The following is an 18,059-nucleotide window of genomic DNA, read 5'->3' as shown; positions in this document are numbered from 1 at the left end:
CTGCTTGGCTGGAAGCCTGGAGGAAGTAAGCTCAATTACAGGTCAAAGGGTAAACTAGGGGCCCTAGTCTCAGGGGTTTAACCAGTCTCTGTCAGACCAGTAAACCTTCTCTTTTTTATAATTTTGAATTTTGTTCCACATTTTTCTCCCCCGTTATACAAGCTCTCATATTTTGACCCTTTCTGAGTGGTTGACAGTGGTAGCCAGGCACCATCTACCTCTTCTGGTCTCAGGTTATGTAGGCTGTGGTTCTCATGGTCCACTAGTCCCTTGGTCTAACTATTTCCATGTCTCTTTAGTTTTCTTCATTCTTGCTTGCTCCGGATACAGAGAGACCAATTGTTGCATTTTAGATGGCCACTTCCAAGCTTTTACCACCCCTGTCGCTACTTATCAAAGTAGGATGTAAAACAGTGTTTTTCTGTAGGATGTGTGCCAATTGATCTTGATGTACCCTGCAACCCTGGTCCCCAGCCCATGGACCCAGTGACTCACTCCCTCAGGACATTTTGGTATGGCTAAGAAGTTAGCATAACTTTGACCCATAAGCTCTATTACACATATGGATATTCTCACAGAACATCCCAATATGTAGGTAGAAATATCATCTGTACCATCTTTTAGCTGAAAAGGTTGGAGGGCTAAAATCTACTTTTCTCAGACTTTCTTATAACCAAGTCTCATAATATGACTTAGGGTCAATCAGATCATTTGTTTAAGATTTGGAAAGCAGAAGCCATCTCCCTACCTCTTGATTACTTTTTCTGCTGGCAAGCTGGATCATAAAAAAATGACGGTTTTTTCTACAGGAGTGTTCCAGCATACATCCTCCAGCTTTGTCTTGGTTACCTAGTACTACTCTGACAAGAATATACCACAAATGGGATGTGGTATATTCCTAGCCAACTTGACACACAAACTTAACTACTACAATTCCACCCCTTGTCAACTTGGCACTTGTACAGATCTTCAATGGGTGGCATCTGTACAGATCTTTTTCACTGCGTGGCTGTAGACCCCTAGTCCCTGAGTGGCGACCTCACCCCCTTGGCCTGGCGGGCCCCATTCCTCTCCCTCTTGGGCATGGCAGTCCTGCCCCCTCCCTCTTGGACAGCTGCTATGGCTCCATCCCACTGGCCCACAAAACGAGCAGCTCCACACTCCAGAACCAAGCTGGTGAAGGTCTAACTCATTGAAACCTGAGGGCTATAGTGGTTCCATCCCCAGAGGCCATGGTCCTACCATTTGAGTCTGAGGCAGCTCTACTTCCCATTTCCTTAATCGCTTCTGCTGATTAATGCCAAAGGCAACCCACTCTGCCGGAAATCTTTCTGCCCAAAAAGCACTCAGCTTTCTTGCTTGGTGAGCCGGCCAACCTGCTACTCCATTTCATGCCAGTCTCTTCTACTAATTAATGCCCAAAGGCAACCCACTCCACCAGGAAACTGTCTATTCAGTGGCACCTGGCTTTCTCCTCCACGGGCTGGTAAGCCTGTTCCTATTTAATGCTGGTGTCTGGTCTCTGCTACTGCCATCTCTCATGCTGGTCTCTCTGCCAGTGTCTCTCTGCCAGTCTCTTGACTCTGCTGTTGCCATCTCTCATGCCACATGCCGGGGTCTCTCTGCCAGTGTCTTGGGTCAAGGATGCACTCCACCCTTGTTTCCACATTTCAGGTATCTGTCAGAGCAGCACCCCACTCTCTCAGTACCATATTCTGTTTTGGTTACCTAGTACTGCTCTGACAAGAATATACCACAAATGGGATTGCTTGAATAAACAGGAGTTTATTCTCTTACAATTTGGAGGCTTTAAGTCTAGGTTCAAAGTGCCAGGTTCTAGGGATGGGTGAAAGCCCTTCAATCTTGGGCTTCAGCTCTGCCTCCCGCTTCAGGCCCAGTGAAGCTAGAGGCTTTTCTTCACTCAAAAAGCTGCTGAGACTGACAAGCCCAAGGCTGACAAGTGAAAACAGTTCCGATGTTACCAAACCACACGGCAGGCCATTAATTCAAGTCCATTGAAAGTTCCCAGGTTGGCAGAGCATGGCAGGCTACTGAAGAACGACACGGCTACATGCAGGGTTCAAGTAGGCCATAAGCTAGAGACTGTTCCCCAAGGCTTCACCTTATATACAAGAAGCACCTACTCAGTTGCTCATGGTAGATTCCACCATGGAGTTGATTACCAGTCTCATCATGGGGAACATTACATCCAGCTGCCCAGCCACTCAAACCCAAGGCCTAGCCAACTTGACACACAAACTTAACTACCACAAGCTTCTATGATGCTAAAAGGCAGCTGCACTGGCAGCAGCAACTTCTTCATTCCTGCTTCCAGGATAAGCTATGGAGTGTGTTCTGAACTCACAGTTCCAGGGAAAGCCTCTGGCAGCAGAATCCCTGATAGGTCAGATATGTGTTGTTCTGAGAGTTATTTCCAGAGATTCAATCAAGAACCCACTCTTCCTCTGGTGTTCTCAACACCTCTCTAATCACCCAATTCCCTGTATTAAAACCACTTTCTGTCCTGAGTCCTAATTAGTACGCACACGTCTAGCTAGAACTTTAATTCCTCTAACACCTGAAGAAAATAAGATAAACCGTGACCTTAAAAATTAAAATAAGGTCATGCATTTGAACACTTACCCCAGACTTCACATCATACAAAGTATGTGTGAGGGTGATTTTGAAGACTGCATGGGATCGGCTACTCTCTTCATTCATGTTGGTTGCAGCAACTGTACGAGATTTGTTACCCTCAGACATCAAAGATTCAATATCCTAAATAGAAACAATTCATAAACACACATTTCATTACTTCTCTAATAAATATTAAGAATTTGCTATGATACGAAAAACGATTAAAATTTTCACTGCTTAGCCAACTACATTTGCAGTTTACATTTTGTTTCTCAAAGAACACTAAGCCCCACAATGTACAATAGTACTGCTCTGAACTACTATGAATCGTCAACATGTATCACTTCACTTACCATGTTGTTTTATAGCACCTTTATAATATAATATCTTGAGGGAATAGACCATCTCATTCATTTTTTATATTCTAGAACCTACTTAAGGCATAGAAATACTCAATGACTGTTTACTAAATGAAGGAATCACTGAACAAGGAATAAATGAATTTAACACATGAGATAGTCAAGACAATAAAATTCATGTCCATTTTAAAAGTCAGAACAAAGAGGCGAGGTGAGGTAAAGTAAATGATCCAGAGTTATACAGATAACAAGACGAATATCACCAGATCCACATTCTTTGATTCTTAATTCAATGTACATGACATCACAGTGTCTCATCCTACCCCCCACCCCCTAATACACAAAGCCTAAAGAATTCACACAAAGCAGAACAGTGAAGTTTGAAAATAAAAAGCACTAACCAAAGGCCAGCGCAAGCATAAGGCACATCACAACTGGAGAGATCATAAGAAATTTAAAAAAAAAAAGGCACCTTATAATTGATGAATAGGTATGTCCAGCAAATATGTACATATTATCTCAAAATTAAACTGTCCTAACAGCAATACACAGCTTTTTAACACAAAGATGTTTAAGTGATTTATTAAATGATGCTACTAGAATTTTTTAATTTTTAAAAGAATTGTCACAAATTAAACAGCAAAATATTTACCATATTAAACTTAAGTAGTTCACATAAAAGATGTTTTTACCTTATAGCTTGTGACAGCCAGTTTAGAAAGTCCATCCACATAAGGTCCCAGTACACTATGCTCTCTGACTTTTAAAGTTTGACGGCTTCTGTTCATTAAAAACAAAGAAACAATTTTGTAACAATAATGAGTTTTTAAATGGACTCAACTACGCTCCATAAATATATATACTGAATTCAACAAAAATCTCAAATAAGTAAAACCAACTGACTCAATCTCAGGAGAATTTAAACTAAAAATTAAAATCTTGACTGCTAAAAAGAACTTCATAATGTGGTCAAATATCACATCTCTCAAAAGGGTACACTGTGGGATGTCTATTTACTACCACAAAGAATGCAGAGTCAAATAAATACAAACAATCTACTTGTCATATCACAGAATGTGGTACAAAGAGCAGAAACTCAACAAATGTTAACTGTGCAAGAAAGAAAAATTATAGACCAATCTCAGTCATGAATAAAGATGCAAAATCTTATTTTATATTCTCTTGTGTATCTGTATTTTTTACCATGAATATGTATTCATTCTGAATTACAAAAAGCCTCATTTTAAAAATAAATGAATAACCAAATGAATTATAATCCTTTAAGTTCTTCAGCTTGGTACAAAATTAGGCCTAAACTCTTTAGCTTGATACATGTGTCCCTATATGATCTGCTCTTGCCCACCTCTCTTATTTCAACTTCTCCAATCCCTTACCATAGGTCACGGTCACAATAATGTACACATATCCATTTTTTTAACAGACTTTGGGCTCCATAAAAACCAGTACAATGTCTTATTAATTTTAGGTTCAGCATTTCCTAACACAATTCCTGGCATTAAAGAGTCACTCAATGAATGAACAAATTTGGTTACAGAGTGAAAAAAAAAAGAGAACAAGGTGATGAAGCATACTCTAACCTAGCTGGCTTTTGTGACTTGGAAAGATACAGCTAGTTATAAAAATGTCAGGAGGGAAAAAGGAGAAATAGTGATATACAATGAAAAACTAATACAGAAACTAAAATCAGATCTAAGCTCTATTATCCATAATAAAGAAAGCAATTAGGGGCACTGATAATGAGATAATGAAGAGTAACTGTAGAATAACCCTTCATGTAACCAGTAAAGTTAGGAAGTGAGAGAATTAAAGCCAGTATATTAACTATGTTCTAATATTGTCTGATGATCTGAAATCTTATAGTACCTAGGATCAGCCACTAAAAACTTTATTACTGCATAACTGTAGATGAAGAAGCTCTGGTAGTATAGTGGTTAAGGCATTTGGCTGCTAACCAAAAGATCAGTGGTTCAAAACCACCAGCTGCTCTGTGGGAGAAAGATGAGGCAGTCTGCTTCTGTAAAGATTTACAACCTTGAAAACCTTATGGGAACTGCTATGTGTCAGACTCAACTTGATGACAGTAGGTTTGGTTTTGGTTTGGGTATGGATGAAGTAGATATTGAACAAATATTTGAATCAGTTCTGACTCTAAGATATATTCTAGTAACTATTTTTCCTTGCATTTCACCTTTTTCCCAAAGATAAAATATAGGGTGCTTATTATTGCTTGAGTAAAATAACATAACTCTATTTTTGCAAATAACAGGTTCTGAATTAATAAAATTAGTCATTGAAAAAAAAAAAACATTCTCTCAAACAGTTCTTGACTGAAAAAGGGAAAAAAATTAGTATTTTCTTCGATTGTGAAGGAAATTCATCAGGGGAGATAACAACAATGGCTAAAATTATTGAGCACTTATTACATTCAGTAAATGTTCTACTCCACAGGTGTATTATCTCAGTCTATCTTAACAATAATCCTCTGAGATAGTACGTAACATTATCATTTCCCTCTGTACAACTTAGGCCCAGAAAGTATAAAGAACTTGCTCAAAAGATAATAAGTAAAAGACCTAGATCCAGAGCTACATGAATTTAAAGCCTATGCTGTTAATTACTAAACTATATACAGGATAAACATAGAAGAAATCACTAAAGACTATGAACAAGTTGTTATTGCTGTTGTTAGGTGTCGTCGAGTCCTTTCTGACTCATAGTGACCCTATGCACAGCAGAACAAAACACTCGCCAAACCACGCCAGCTCCATGATCCTTGCTATACTTGAGACCATTGTCACAGCCACCGTGTCAATTCATCTCATTGGAGGCTTTCCCCTCTTTCGTCGACCCTCCACCTTACCAAGCATGAATGACATCCTTCTCCAGGGAATGGTCCTTCTGACAACATGACCAAAGGAGGTGAGACGAAGTCTGGCCATGACTTCTACGGAGCATTTCGGCTGTACTTCCTCCAGGAAAGATCTGTTAGTTCTTTTAGCAGTCATGGTACTTTCAGCATTCTTCACCAGCACAACTCAAAAGCATCCACTCTTCGTCAGTCTTCCTTATTCACTGAGCAGCTCTCACGTGCACATGAGGCAACTGAAAATATCATGGCTTGTGTCAGGCACACCTTAGTCCTCAAGGAGACATCTTTGCTCCTCAGCACTTGAAACAGTTCCTTCGTGGCTGACCTGCCCAGTGCTACACGTCATCTAATGTCCTGACTGCTGCTTCCATTGGCATCAGTTGTAGAACCAAGCAATGTGAATTCTTTGACAACCTCAATCTATTCCCCATTTATCGTGATGCTGCTTATTGGTCCAGTTGTGAGAATTTTTGTTTTCTTTATATTGAGACGTAATCCATACTGCAGACTGTATTCTTTAATCTTCATCAGTAAGTGTCTCAAGTCATTCTTACTTTCAGCAAGCAAAGTTGTATCGTCAGCATATCTCAGGTTGTTAATGATTCTTCCTCCAATCCTGATGCCATGGTTTTCTTCATATAGTCCAGCTTCTCAGATTATTTCCTCAGCATATAGATTGAATAAGTATGGGGAAAGGATACAAACCTGACGCGCTCCCTTCTTGATTTTAAACCATGTAGTGTCCCCTTGTTCCATTACAGGTTCCTCATGAGTACAATCAAGTGCTCGGGAATTCCCATTCTTCTCAATGTTATCCACAATTTGTCATGATCCACACAATCAAATGCCTTTGCATAGTCAATAAAACACAAATAAACATTTTTTTTGGTATTCTTTGCTTTGAGCCAAGATCCATATGACAACAGCTATCCCTTGTTCCACATCCTCATCTGAATCCAGCTTGCACCTCTGGAAGTTCTCTGTCAATATACTGCTGCAACCATTTTTTTGAATTATCTTCAGCAAGATTTTACTTGCATGCGATATTAATGATATTGTTCGATAATTTCCACATTCTGTGAGATCACCTTTCTTTGGAATGTGTACAAATATGGATCTCTTCCAGTCAGTTGGCCAGGTAGCTGTCTTCCAAATCTCTTGGCATAACCAAGTGAGTGCCTCCAGTGCGGCATCTGTTTGTTGAAATATCTCAATGGGTATTCCATCAATTCCCGGAGCCCTGTTCTTTGTCAATTCCTTCATCGCGGCTTCGACTTCCTCCCTCAGTACCATTGGTTCTAGATCATATGCTACCTCCTGAAATGGATGAAGATCAACCAGTTCTTTTTGGTACAGTGACTCTGTATATTCCTTCCATCTTCTTTTGATGTTTTCTGCATCATTGAATATTTTGCCTATAGAATCTTTCAATGTTGCAACTCAAGGCTTAAATTTTTTCCTCAATTCTTTCAGCTTGAGAAATGCTAAGCATGTTCTTTCCTTTTGGTTTTCTAACTCCAGGTCTTTGCACATTTCACTATAGTAATTGGTTTTGTCTTCTCGAGCTGCTCTTTGAAATCTTTGGTTCAGCTCTTTCATCTTGTCATTTCTTCCATTTGCTTTAGCTACTCTCTGCTCAAGGGCAAGTTTCAGAGTCTCTTATGTTATCCATTTTGGTCTTCTCTTCTTTTCTCGTCTTTTTAGTGACTTCTTGCTTTCTTCATGGATGATGTTCTTGATATCACCCCACAATTATTCTGGTTTTTAGTCATTGGTGTTCAATGCATCAAATCTATTCTTTAGATAGTCTCTAACTTCAGAAGGGATATGTTCTACATCATATTTTGGTTCTCGTGGACTTGTTTTAATTGTCTTTAACTTCAAATTGAACTTACATATGAGCAGCTGGTGGTCTGTTCCACAATCAGCTCCTGGCCTGGTTTTGGCTGAAGATATTGAGCTTTTCCACCGCCTCTTGCCACAGATGTAGTCAATCTGATTCCTGTGTGTTTCATCTGGTGAAGTCCAAGTGTAGAGTCGCCGTTTGTGTTGTTGAAAAAAGGTGTTTGCAATGAATAAGTTGTTGGTCTGCAAAATTCTACCATGTGAGTTCCAGCATTATTTCTGTCACCAACGCCAAATTTTCCAACTACTGTTGATTCTTCTTTGTTTCCAACTTTTGCATTCCAGTCACCAGTAAACATATCCTGATTGCATGTTCGATCAATTTCAGACTGCAGAAGTTGATTAAAAGTCTTCAATTTCCTCATCTTTGTCCTTGGTGTTTGGTGCATAAATTTGAATAATAGTCTTATTAATGGGTCTGCCATGTAGGCATATGGATATTATCCTATCACTGACAGCATTGTACTTCAGGACAGATCTTGAAACATCCTTTGTGATGATGAATGCCATGCCATTCCTCTTCAAATTGTCATTCCCAGCATAATAGATCACATGGTTGTTTGATTCAAAATGGCCAAAACCAGTCCATTTCAGCTCACTAATGCCTAGGATATCAATCTTTATGCGATCCATTTCATTTTTGACAACTTCCAATATTTCTAGATTCATACTTCATACATTCCATGTTCCAATTATTAATGGATGTTTGCAGCTGTTTCTCAATTTGAGTGGTGACGTGACAGCAAATGGAGGTCTCAAAAGTTTTACCTTATCCATATGAGTAAGGCTGGTTTTACTCTGATGATGCAGCTCTTTCCCAGTCCTATTTTGAGAGCCTTCTAACCTAAGTGACTCATCCTCCTCCTCTGTATTGGACAATGTTTCCAGACTATTCATAAAGTTGCGCAGTAATGTATCAGACAGTGTTGTTTTGCTATTCATAAGGTTTTCCCTGGCCAATTCTTTGAGAAGTGGATGGCCTCTTCCTTCTTCCCAGTCTGTCTCAGTCTGCAAGCTGGGCTGATACCTGTGAACCATGTGCACCCTGCTGGATTTGAAACACCAGTGGTACAGCCTCAAGACTCACAGCAACACATCACCACAGCAGGACAAACCAACAGACAAGTTTGTCTCCCTTAGCCGTTGGAAACCTCTCTAACCACCCTTACCTGGATCCCTGCAGCTGACTCCTTGCTCTGTCCTAGTCCCCCTGGCCTTTCCTCTCCTTTCTCCCATTTTCCCACCTTGCCACTTGTGGGACATGGTCTGGGTTCCCTCTCCTCACCTGGATCCCTGCGGCTGACTCCTTGGTCTGTTCTAGTCCCCTGGCCTTTTCCTCTCCTTTCTCCCACTTTCCCGCCTCACCACTTGTGGGGCATGGCCTGGGTTCCCTTTCCTCACCTGGATCCCTGTGACTGACTCCTCGCTCTGCCCGGTCCCCGGGCCCTTTCCTCTTCTTTCTCCCACTTTCCCACCTCACTGCTTGTGGGGCATGGCCTGGGTTCCCTCTCCTCACCTGGATCCCTGCAGCTGACTCCTCACTCTGTTCCGGTCTCCCTGTCCCTCCCTGGCCTGAACAAGTTGTAGATGATCAAATTCAAAGTATTTCACCTAAGCACTGTGGAATACACAAGAGTGAAGAGGTAAGAAGTCAGATTTGGCTAAGAATTTCTGGAAAGAGTAGGTCTGGGCTGCAACTCAAGAAAATGGTGGTCTTCACAGGGGTAAAGATACAAAGAAAAGTTTTCAAAACAAAGTAAGAAAATGTACAAAGGCATAATATTAAACAATATGTGGGTACCTAAGTCATAACCTACTTACCTCTGAACTTTTTTTGTTCCTTATTTTGACTTCTATACACACTATCCTCCAAACTCTCATCTTATCTATATCTTCCTCAATGCCTTGCATAATGCCTGGCATATAATAAACACTCAACAAATGTTTGTTACATAAATTTTTGTATAGAAACACTAGGCATCAATTCAATCTCCTCGTGAGAGGTCTGAAGATTATTATCTTTGTCAAATAAAATAAATGCCAATTAGGATTTGAGAAGTGGTCTTCTCTTGACTGAGTTTTAACACGATTCAATGTCTCTAAGATCATCTTTCTTTGACCATTGTTTTTCAACCAAACATAACTAAACATTCCCTGTTGCCCTCAGCAACTTTTGTAAGCCACAGTTCACTGGGCTCTTCGACCTTCCTAATATGTTTTTACATTAGTAAGCCACTCTCCTATGTCATTATCCCTGTTTCTTTCTCTGCATTGTTGCACTTTCACAAAATCTGAACTCAGGGAACTCCCTGTGCAATAAACAGATTTCTTCAGGTACTTCCTCATCTTCCTAAATAGGTTAATTTATGCCTGAAGATTCAGAATAACATTTTTGAAAACTTTCCAAGACCACTAAGACATCTTCTCTTTCAAAGTCTATGCTATGAAATCACATTTTTTTTTCTTCCCTGGGAATTTTTTAACGAACTATCCTAGAGTTTAGTTTTCATATCTCTGATTATGTCTCTCCCTCACTTCACAGCCTACAAACATCACAGCCTACAAACAAACAGCTGAATTTCTCACCTGAAATTTGTTTTTTTAAAAAAACAAAAACTAATTATTCACGGCTATCCATTACTCTGATACTAAATAACTTCCATGACATACTTTCTGTTTTTGGCTTTGGAATGAAATCTGAGAAAGGCTGTTGTTGTTATTATTTCCCATCGAGTCAGACCTGACTCATAGCGACCCCTCCTTGGGTTTCCGACACAGTACTGCTACAGAAGTAGATTGCCCCATTTTCCTTCTGAGCTGAGAAAGGTAGTTTGGTACAAATACATGCTGCTCAGCCACTGTCCTGGTCCTAAGCTTCTGTCTCTCTTCAGCCCTAATTTCAAAAGCCTATGCAATAAGTAGCTGATTCTCTATAAGAGTTCAATATAAAAATTTCACTTAAATCAATTAATTCTGTTTCAGTCTATAATGCTATAACATTAAAGTTTCAAAATCTTTTACCCTTTGGGATCAAGAAGGTCTCTAACTTTTTCATTATAAATTTCCATATAGGACACTTCTACTTTAAAACTCTGCTCTTCATTTTCCTCTTTCTGAGTTCTTTCAAAGAGGCCACTGCAAAGTTTTGGGATTAATCCAGGTTGGTCAGCTGTGCCCATCATGGTATAAGACTTTCCAGAACCTGAAATATGGAAATTATAGTCATTACTGTCTCTTTGAAAGTTTAAGTACATAATCCTCCTTCCATTGCTGATAATAAATTACTAGCAATTAGAAAAATACCCAAAATGCAATAAGAAATATACCCAAACATAACAATAATAATAACTGCAGAAGTTTTCTTATAACACATGAGAAAGACAAAAGGAAGACCAGAGAAAAGGTTGAGGGTGGGGAAAACAAGAAGACAAAAAGCCTTCATTCACAGTTATCATCCTTTTTAAAAAAACTACTTAAAAAACTGAAAAATACTATTTGAGAAGTTTTGTAAAACTAACTGAGAAGGCACATGTAATTAATAGTACCGTGCCTGCTCCCATCATTTCTGGGCCTATTCCTAACAATACAGTACAAAAATCTATAAGTATAGATTATCCTTATAGGCCCCAGAGCAAATTAACTTATTATACTTTGGCAATGGTGTGGAAACCAAATAATCTTCTTTTTCTAATATAAAATTATTCTCATTTTGACAGAAATATATATTCATTAAATAAAATTGAGAAAACAGAAAGAAAAAATAATTAAATCACTCAGTCCTCCCAGCCAAGGACTGTACCTATCAATGCTTAGGTAAAACTCCTTTTCCCATTTTAAATAGCAGTAATTTTGTAAATAAGCTTTTAATCATACAAGTTGCTGCTTTTGTCACTTAACACTTCATCATTATCATAATACCTAAAACTAATATACAACTTTATTAACTCATTATGATGAGGTCTGGTGGTGTAGTGCCGAAGGCATTTGACTGCTGCTCAGAAGGCTGGCGGTTCAAACCCACCAGCCACTCCTCGGAAGGAAGATTGGGCAATCTACTTCCATAGGGATACCATCTCGGAAACCCAAGGAGGGGTCGCTATGAGTTGAATCAACTGGATGGCAGTGAGTTTGGTTTTTGGTTTCGGTATAAGAAACCAAACCAACAAAAACCAACTCATAGCCATCGAGCCAATTCAACTCATAGCGACCCCTCCTTGGATTTCTGAGGTGGTATAGGAGCTCTGGTGGCTTAGTGCCTAAGGCATGTGACTGCTAACCAGAAGGCTGGCTGTTCAAACCCACCAGCCACTCCTAGGAAGGAAGATGGGGCAATCTATTTCTGTAGTGATACTGCCCCAGAAACCCAAGGAGAGGTCGCTGTGAGTCAGGTCCGACTTGACAGCATATAACAATGACAACATCACTATGGAAGTAGATTGCTCAATCTTCCTTCCGAGGACTGGCTGGTGGGTTTGAACTGCCAACCTTCTGATTAGCAGTCAGATGCTTTAGGCACTATACCACCAGAGCTCTTCTCTATAAGAAAGGTCTATCCTTATCCATGGAGTCACTGGCTGGCACAATTAATGTGCTCAGCTGCTAATCAAAAAAATTGAAGGTTCATGTCCACCCAGAGACACCTTGGAAAAAAGACCGGGCAATTTACTTCTAAAAAAGCAGTCTCTGAAAACCCTATAGAGTATAGTTCTACTCTGAAACATTTATGGTCGCCATGAATCAGAATCAACTTGACAGCAACTAATTTATTACTATTAATTTTATTATTTAGTTTATTATTTACAGAAAAGAAAACTGAGGGGCACAGAGGTTAAGTAATTTGCTCTAGTTTCACAGCTAGAGAGTGGCAGGATAGGACTGCAACTAGAATATATATACTGGCTCAAAGTCCATGATCTTATAACCACAACACAATATTGCTTTCCGGAAATATTATAAACATTTTTCTGTGAAAAATAATTTTCAATTGGGCAAACTATGATATACTCTTAGAAAGTGACAATTTCATTTTAAATAGATTTAGAATTATAAATAGATCTTCTTTTGACCACAGAGGTATAGAAGTCATAGAAGTCAAAAGGTTTGTTATCAATTATAATTGATGTTAATAAAAATTTCCTTTTGGCATTTTCTCACTTATGATTTTTAAAGTTTAAATGAAATATGTATTAGGCATGGTTAGTAATACCATGTCACAGCTCTGTAATATACAGAAAAAAAATGCTACCAATGTCTCCCTTTATGAGAACATCACTAAAAAGAAAAGGAACCTAATCCTAATTTTATTCCACCCATCTTAAAAAACTTTCCCTAATTTCATCTCATCTACAGTACTTCTTGAAAAGCAAAATTAATATATATATATTAAATATCAATATGTTTTTAGTAAACATGGTCCTATTTTCTCCTTCATTGAAAATTATTTCCTTAAGTGACTTCATATTATTTAACATTACCAGTCTGTCCATAGGCAAAGATACAAGCATTGTAGCCATCAAAAGCATTCTGAAGAATATTCTCCCCAAGGCACTTGAAAACATCATCTTGACCTGAAAGTTGGAGGCAAGGAAGGCATGAGACAGAAAGATAAAGAGAGAGATGAAGAAAAGATATTTTTAGCTAAAATTACTTATAAAAAAAATTTTTTAAACCCAAAAATGTACAATTAGCTTCTTTAGCTCCAAGATTTTTAAACTTGAAGGCTTCCAAAACTTGATGTCCTTCACATTATTTCTAATTAGTACAGGATGAAAAATGAGCAATATTTCCCTATAATACCTACTTGAATTAAACAGTGACCACAAATCTCTAGCAATGCAGAAAGTTAATGAGCTGCTTACTTCATAATCAATGATCATATATATATATAGGAACTCTGGCGGCACAGTGCTAAGCACTCAGTTGCTAACCAAAAGGTTGATGGTTCAAACCCACCAGTTGCTCTGCCGAAGAAAGATGTGGCAGTCTGCTTCCATAAAGATTATAAATTAGAAACCCTGTAGCAGTTCTACTCTGTCCTACAGAGTTGTGATGAATCGAAATCGACTCAGTGATATACACACGTATACAAACACACACACACATATACAGATACACATACATACATTTGGTATATATTTTTTGATACACACACACACTCCTAGGCATGTGTCCCATAACGTCCATTTCGCAACTTCTGACCACATATACATCTGTGAGCCTAGGCATCTAGGGGTCTGGGTGCCAGGATGCCAGACCCTCACCTTAAGGTTGGAGCCCCACTTCTGACTGGTTGCTGTATGTGGTCTAGAAGCCATCTAGTCTGTGTAGATGGAGACCCAGGCCTAAACTCTCAACCCCTGTCCCCCTCAGCTCCCACAACCCAGTGGATCTAGTCCTGGCATTCTTCTTGATATGTTCCCACAGAGTGCCAATGGAAAAGTATGTGCCCTAGGTACTTTAGCCCTGGCTTGAGTGCCCTGGGCTCCCTTGGCCTGCACTGTCCCCTCCCCAGACAGGTTCTCATGGGTGAGTTTGTCCTCCCAGCTGGCTTAGCAAAACAGGCAATGAAAGCCAAGGGGGAACCTGTAGAGTGGTCACCTGAGGCATCTGCAGCGGCAGCTTACAGGGCCATGCACTGGGGTGAGACCCAGAGGGACACGGCAGAGTGCTCACCTGAGGCATCCCCAGCAGGGCTGCATGCCACACAGCAGCCCCAAGGCCAGGGTACTCAGATCTGCACCCCACAGATACAGGTGTTCACACAACACCCACATCGCATAATGTCCTATTTCACAGAGCTTATTGTGGACATTAAGTGACACATATCTGTATCTCAAATTGATATTTGGGATCAAGGTGGATCTGAATTTAACTATATACTACTTAGCTACTGCTCTTATTCAGAGCGTACTAGAGTTCAAAACACCATATATAACATCTCTTTCCTTTTCCTCAATGATAATTTCTAGTTACAAGGTCTGCAATACATACCAGCTAGAAAAGGAAGAAAGACCTTGGAAATTTTTTTCAGTATTCAATTATGGATGTCAACAAACAAACAAACAAACAAAACCTGTTGCTGTACCTTCAATTCCAACTTACAGCAACCCTACAGGACAGAGTAGAACTGCCCCATGGGGTTTCTAAGACCATAACCTTTACAGAACCAGACTGCCACATCTTTCTTTCACAGGGTGGCTGGTGGGTTTAAAACCACTAACCTTTCAGTTAGTAGCCAAGCAATTTAACCACTGTACCACCAGAGTGCCACAGATGTAAATACTAGGGTTAAATTCTCCTCTACAGGCCAAATTAAGTATGGCAATAATCAAATGTGACCTTCCCAAGTCATTCAACTTCTTTGAGCCTCAACTATCATATGAAAGAATTAGATGCTGCTATCTTTTGGGCATAGTGCCTTAGGCATTTGAGTGCTAACCAGAAGCCTGGAGGTTCAAACCCACCAGCCACTCCTTGGAAGGAAGATTGGGTGATCTACTTCCACAGTGATACCACCTTGGAAACCCAAGGAGGGGTAGCTATGAGTCGGATCTGACTGGACGGTGGCAGTGAGTTTGGTTGGGTTTTTTTTTTTTTTTTAATGTTTTGGCAACAGCATTCCATTATATCTCACTTCCTACTTAATTTATCAGATAAATATATCAGCATCAAAGTTCTGATATAGGGGCAATCCTTACAGTCTACAGTAGACCTTAATTTTAAGTGGACCTTAATTTTTTGAAACAGCCAGAGTACTACTTTTTCATAAAAAAGGTCAATATAATGACACTCAATATTTAAAACAGATTGCTGAGAAATAGGTCACAAGCAGTTAGGAACACATGAAATAAAAGTCTGCCACCATAGTCCTAAATTTGTGGTGAAAGGGAGATTGACATAGTCATCATTTTTCAGAATAACAGGTTTCCAGAGCAAAAATAAAATTGAGAGAATTGGTGTGTCCCTCTCCATTAAAGAGAGCAAACTGAAGTTCTGAAAGGTTAAGAGATTTACTCAAAATTACAGAAATAGTAGGAATAGAGTTTGGATTAAACTCTAGGTTTCCTTTTCTGCTTGGCTAGTGCCTCTCTAGAACACATTACATACATCTAAGGGAATCTAAGTGAGTGCTGTGTACTATTGGTCCCATGGAAGATCTGGGGAGGTGTGTACCCTATTAATCTAACTTTATCATCTTATGCCAAGAACAGCACACTGTGAATTTCCCATTTCCCAATCAATGTAAAAACTCTAGGAGCAAGGACTGGAGAAAGTTGTCTATAGTTTTTAAAGTTACACAAAAGAGTATTATGATATTTTATGGGGAAAGATATCACAACACTTTTTTCTATATTACCAGTAGTTAACAGAATGCTGTTCTCTTATTACCTGCATATTTTTCTCTGACGGATTCATCCATAGACCAGAAACAATGATCATAAGCAAATACCTGTTGAAAAATTAAAATAAACGTGTATATATGAATAAAACCTTACTGTTATCTATAATGCTATAACAATAACAATGTTATAATTATTCATAATAGTGATATAAAAACAATTTACCATCTTATAATGGGATTTAGTCAAATTATTTATGGTACAATCTTACAATGGACAACTAAGTACCCTGTACATGATAAGACCTGTATTTCACATAAAAAACTACTTACAATGTAAAATGAAAAAAGGAAGTTATAGAACAACATGCATAATATGATGACTATTACTAGTGATGTTTGTTTTCTTATATTTGATGTATTTTGCATATTTTCACTATTATATAATTTACTTTTGTTGTTGTTGTTTGTTGTTAGTTACCATCAAGTCAATGCCACCTCATGGCAACCAATGTGTACAGAGTAGAGCTGCCTCATTGGGTTTTCCAGTCTATGACTTTCAGCAGCAGACTGTCAAGCTGTCTTTTGAGGTACCCCTGGGTGGGTTCGAACCTCCAACCTTTCAGCTAGCAGTAGAGTGCTTAACCACTTACACCACTCAGGGATTCCTTCATTTACTTTCATAATTAGAGAAAGATACTTTTCAAAGAAAAAAATTTAAAGATGGTCAGTACAGCAATGTTGAAAACAGCAAGAAAACACCAGATTTAGATAAGAAATTATAACACACTCACACATGCAATATTGTGTATCTTTAAGAGTAGAGAAAACTTAATGACAAGAAAATATGTGTTCATGTAAAAATTATGCAAGTCTAGAGTATGATCCCTTATTTGTACCAAGAAAAAAAAATGAATGCATAAGGAGCAGGAAGAATGTACATTTAAAATACTGATAGTGGTTAATGTTACTTGGTGGGATATTACACTGATTTCTGTTTTAATCTCTTGCTTTATCACTCTTTTCTAAAGTATGCACATATTTCCTTCGCAATCTTTTAAAAGTTTTTCACTGATTTTTTTTATTTTTTAGATTTCTAATTTAGCATAGTGGCTAAGACACTTGCCTGCTAACCAGACGGCTGGCGGTTCAAACCCACCAGCCACTCCTCGGAAGGAAGGCTGGGCAATCCTACTTCCGTAGTGATACTGCCTCGGAAACCCAAGGAGGGGTCGCTGTGAGTCGGGTTTGACTTGACGGCACATAACAACAACAACAACAACAATTTCTAATTTATATCTACCAGTTGATATTTTGTTTCAGAATACCAATTTTTGCCATGGATGGTACAAATCAGCTGATACCTTTAAAGATTTTAAATCATCTTTAAATTGCATATTAATTGCTTCAAAATTCATTTTAGTTTCAAATTTCATCAAACTCTCCCACTTTCAGGGTTTGTTGCTATGTTTTCCTGATGACAGTTTTTCTCCCATGACTTTTTATGTTAGTGTGCAAACTCATCTTAATAGGGAGCTTCTTATATCATGGTTTATGTGGTTGTTTTCTGTCATACACTGGGTTGCTATGAGTCAGAGCCAACTCGACTGTACCCAAGAACAACATGGCCTCCTTCACAGGAAAAGTTATGCTTCCAGTTACTGCAGCCTAGAATTAGTTTTTCTGAAGGTCCAAAATCTCTATTACTTCCTGTGGTATAGTAAATTACTTTGTGTGGCTTTTCTACCCATAAGTCTTTGTAAACTCCAAGGTGGGATTTGCTATGAGCAACTGAGGAGCTCCTGATTGCTGAAGGTGTCCACCTGGAGTATTTCTGTTGGGAGTGGCACAAAACAATGTTCTGGGAGGTGCCCACTCTCTCAGGTGCTTAGAGTTCTGATGCTATGATTGGCTAGTTTGACCACCCTGC

The 18,059-nt window shown here is 38.9% G+C and overlaps 1 protein-coding gene across 1 annotated transcript in view; it reads right to left on the bottom strand.

Moving 5' to 3' along the window:
* KIF13B (kinesin family member 13B) overlaps positions 1-18,059 on the bottom strand; it is a 351,480-nt gene that overhangs the window by 228,860 nt on the left and 104,561 nt on the right. The window contains exons 4-8 of the mRNA XM_007938771.1: positions 16,180-16,240; positions 13,266-13,358; positions 10,813-10,993; positions 3,689-3,776; positions 2,644-2,778 (exon numbers count right to left, since the gene is read on the bottom strand). Coding sequence (XP_007936962.1) covers positions 2,644-2,778; positions 3,689-3,776; positions 10,813-10,993; positions 13,266-13,358; positions 16,180-16,240 — 558 coding nt within the window. The remainder of the gene's footprint in view (positions 1-2,643; positions 2,779-3,688; positions 3,777-10,812; positions 10,994-13,265; positions 13,359-16,179; positions 16,241-18,059) is intronic.

The sequence above is a fragment of the Orycteropus afer genome, unplaced genomic scaffold, assembly GCF_000298275.1.
Source record: "Orycteropus afer afer isolate SDZICR_OR568_19922 unplaced genomic scaffold, OryAfe1.0 scaffold00053, whole genome shotgun sequence".
Classification (NCBI taxonomy): domain Eukaryota; kingdom Metazoa; phylum Chordata; class Mammalia; order Tubulidentata; family Orycteropodidae; genus Orycteropus; species Orycteropus afer.
This window is presented reverse-complemented; position numbering and strand designations above follow the sequence as displayed.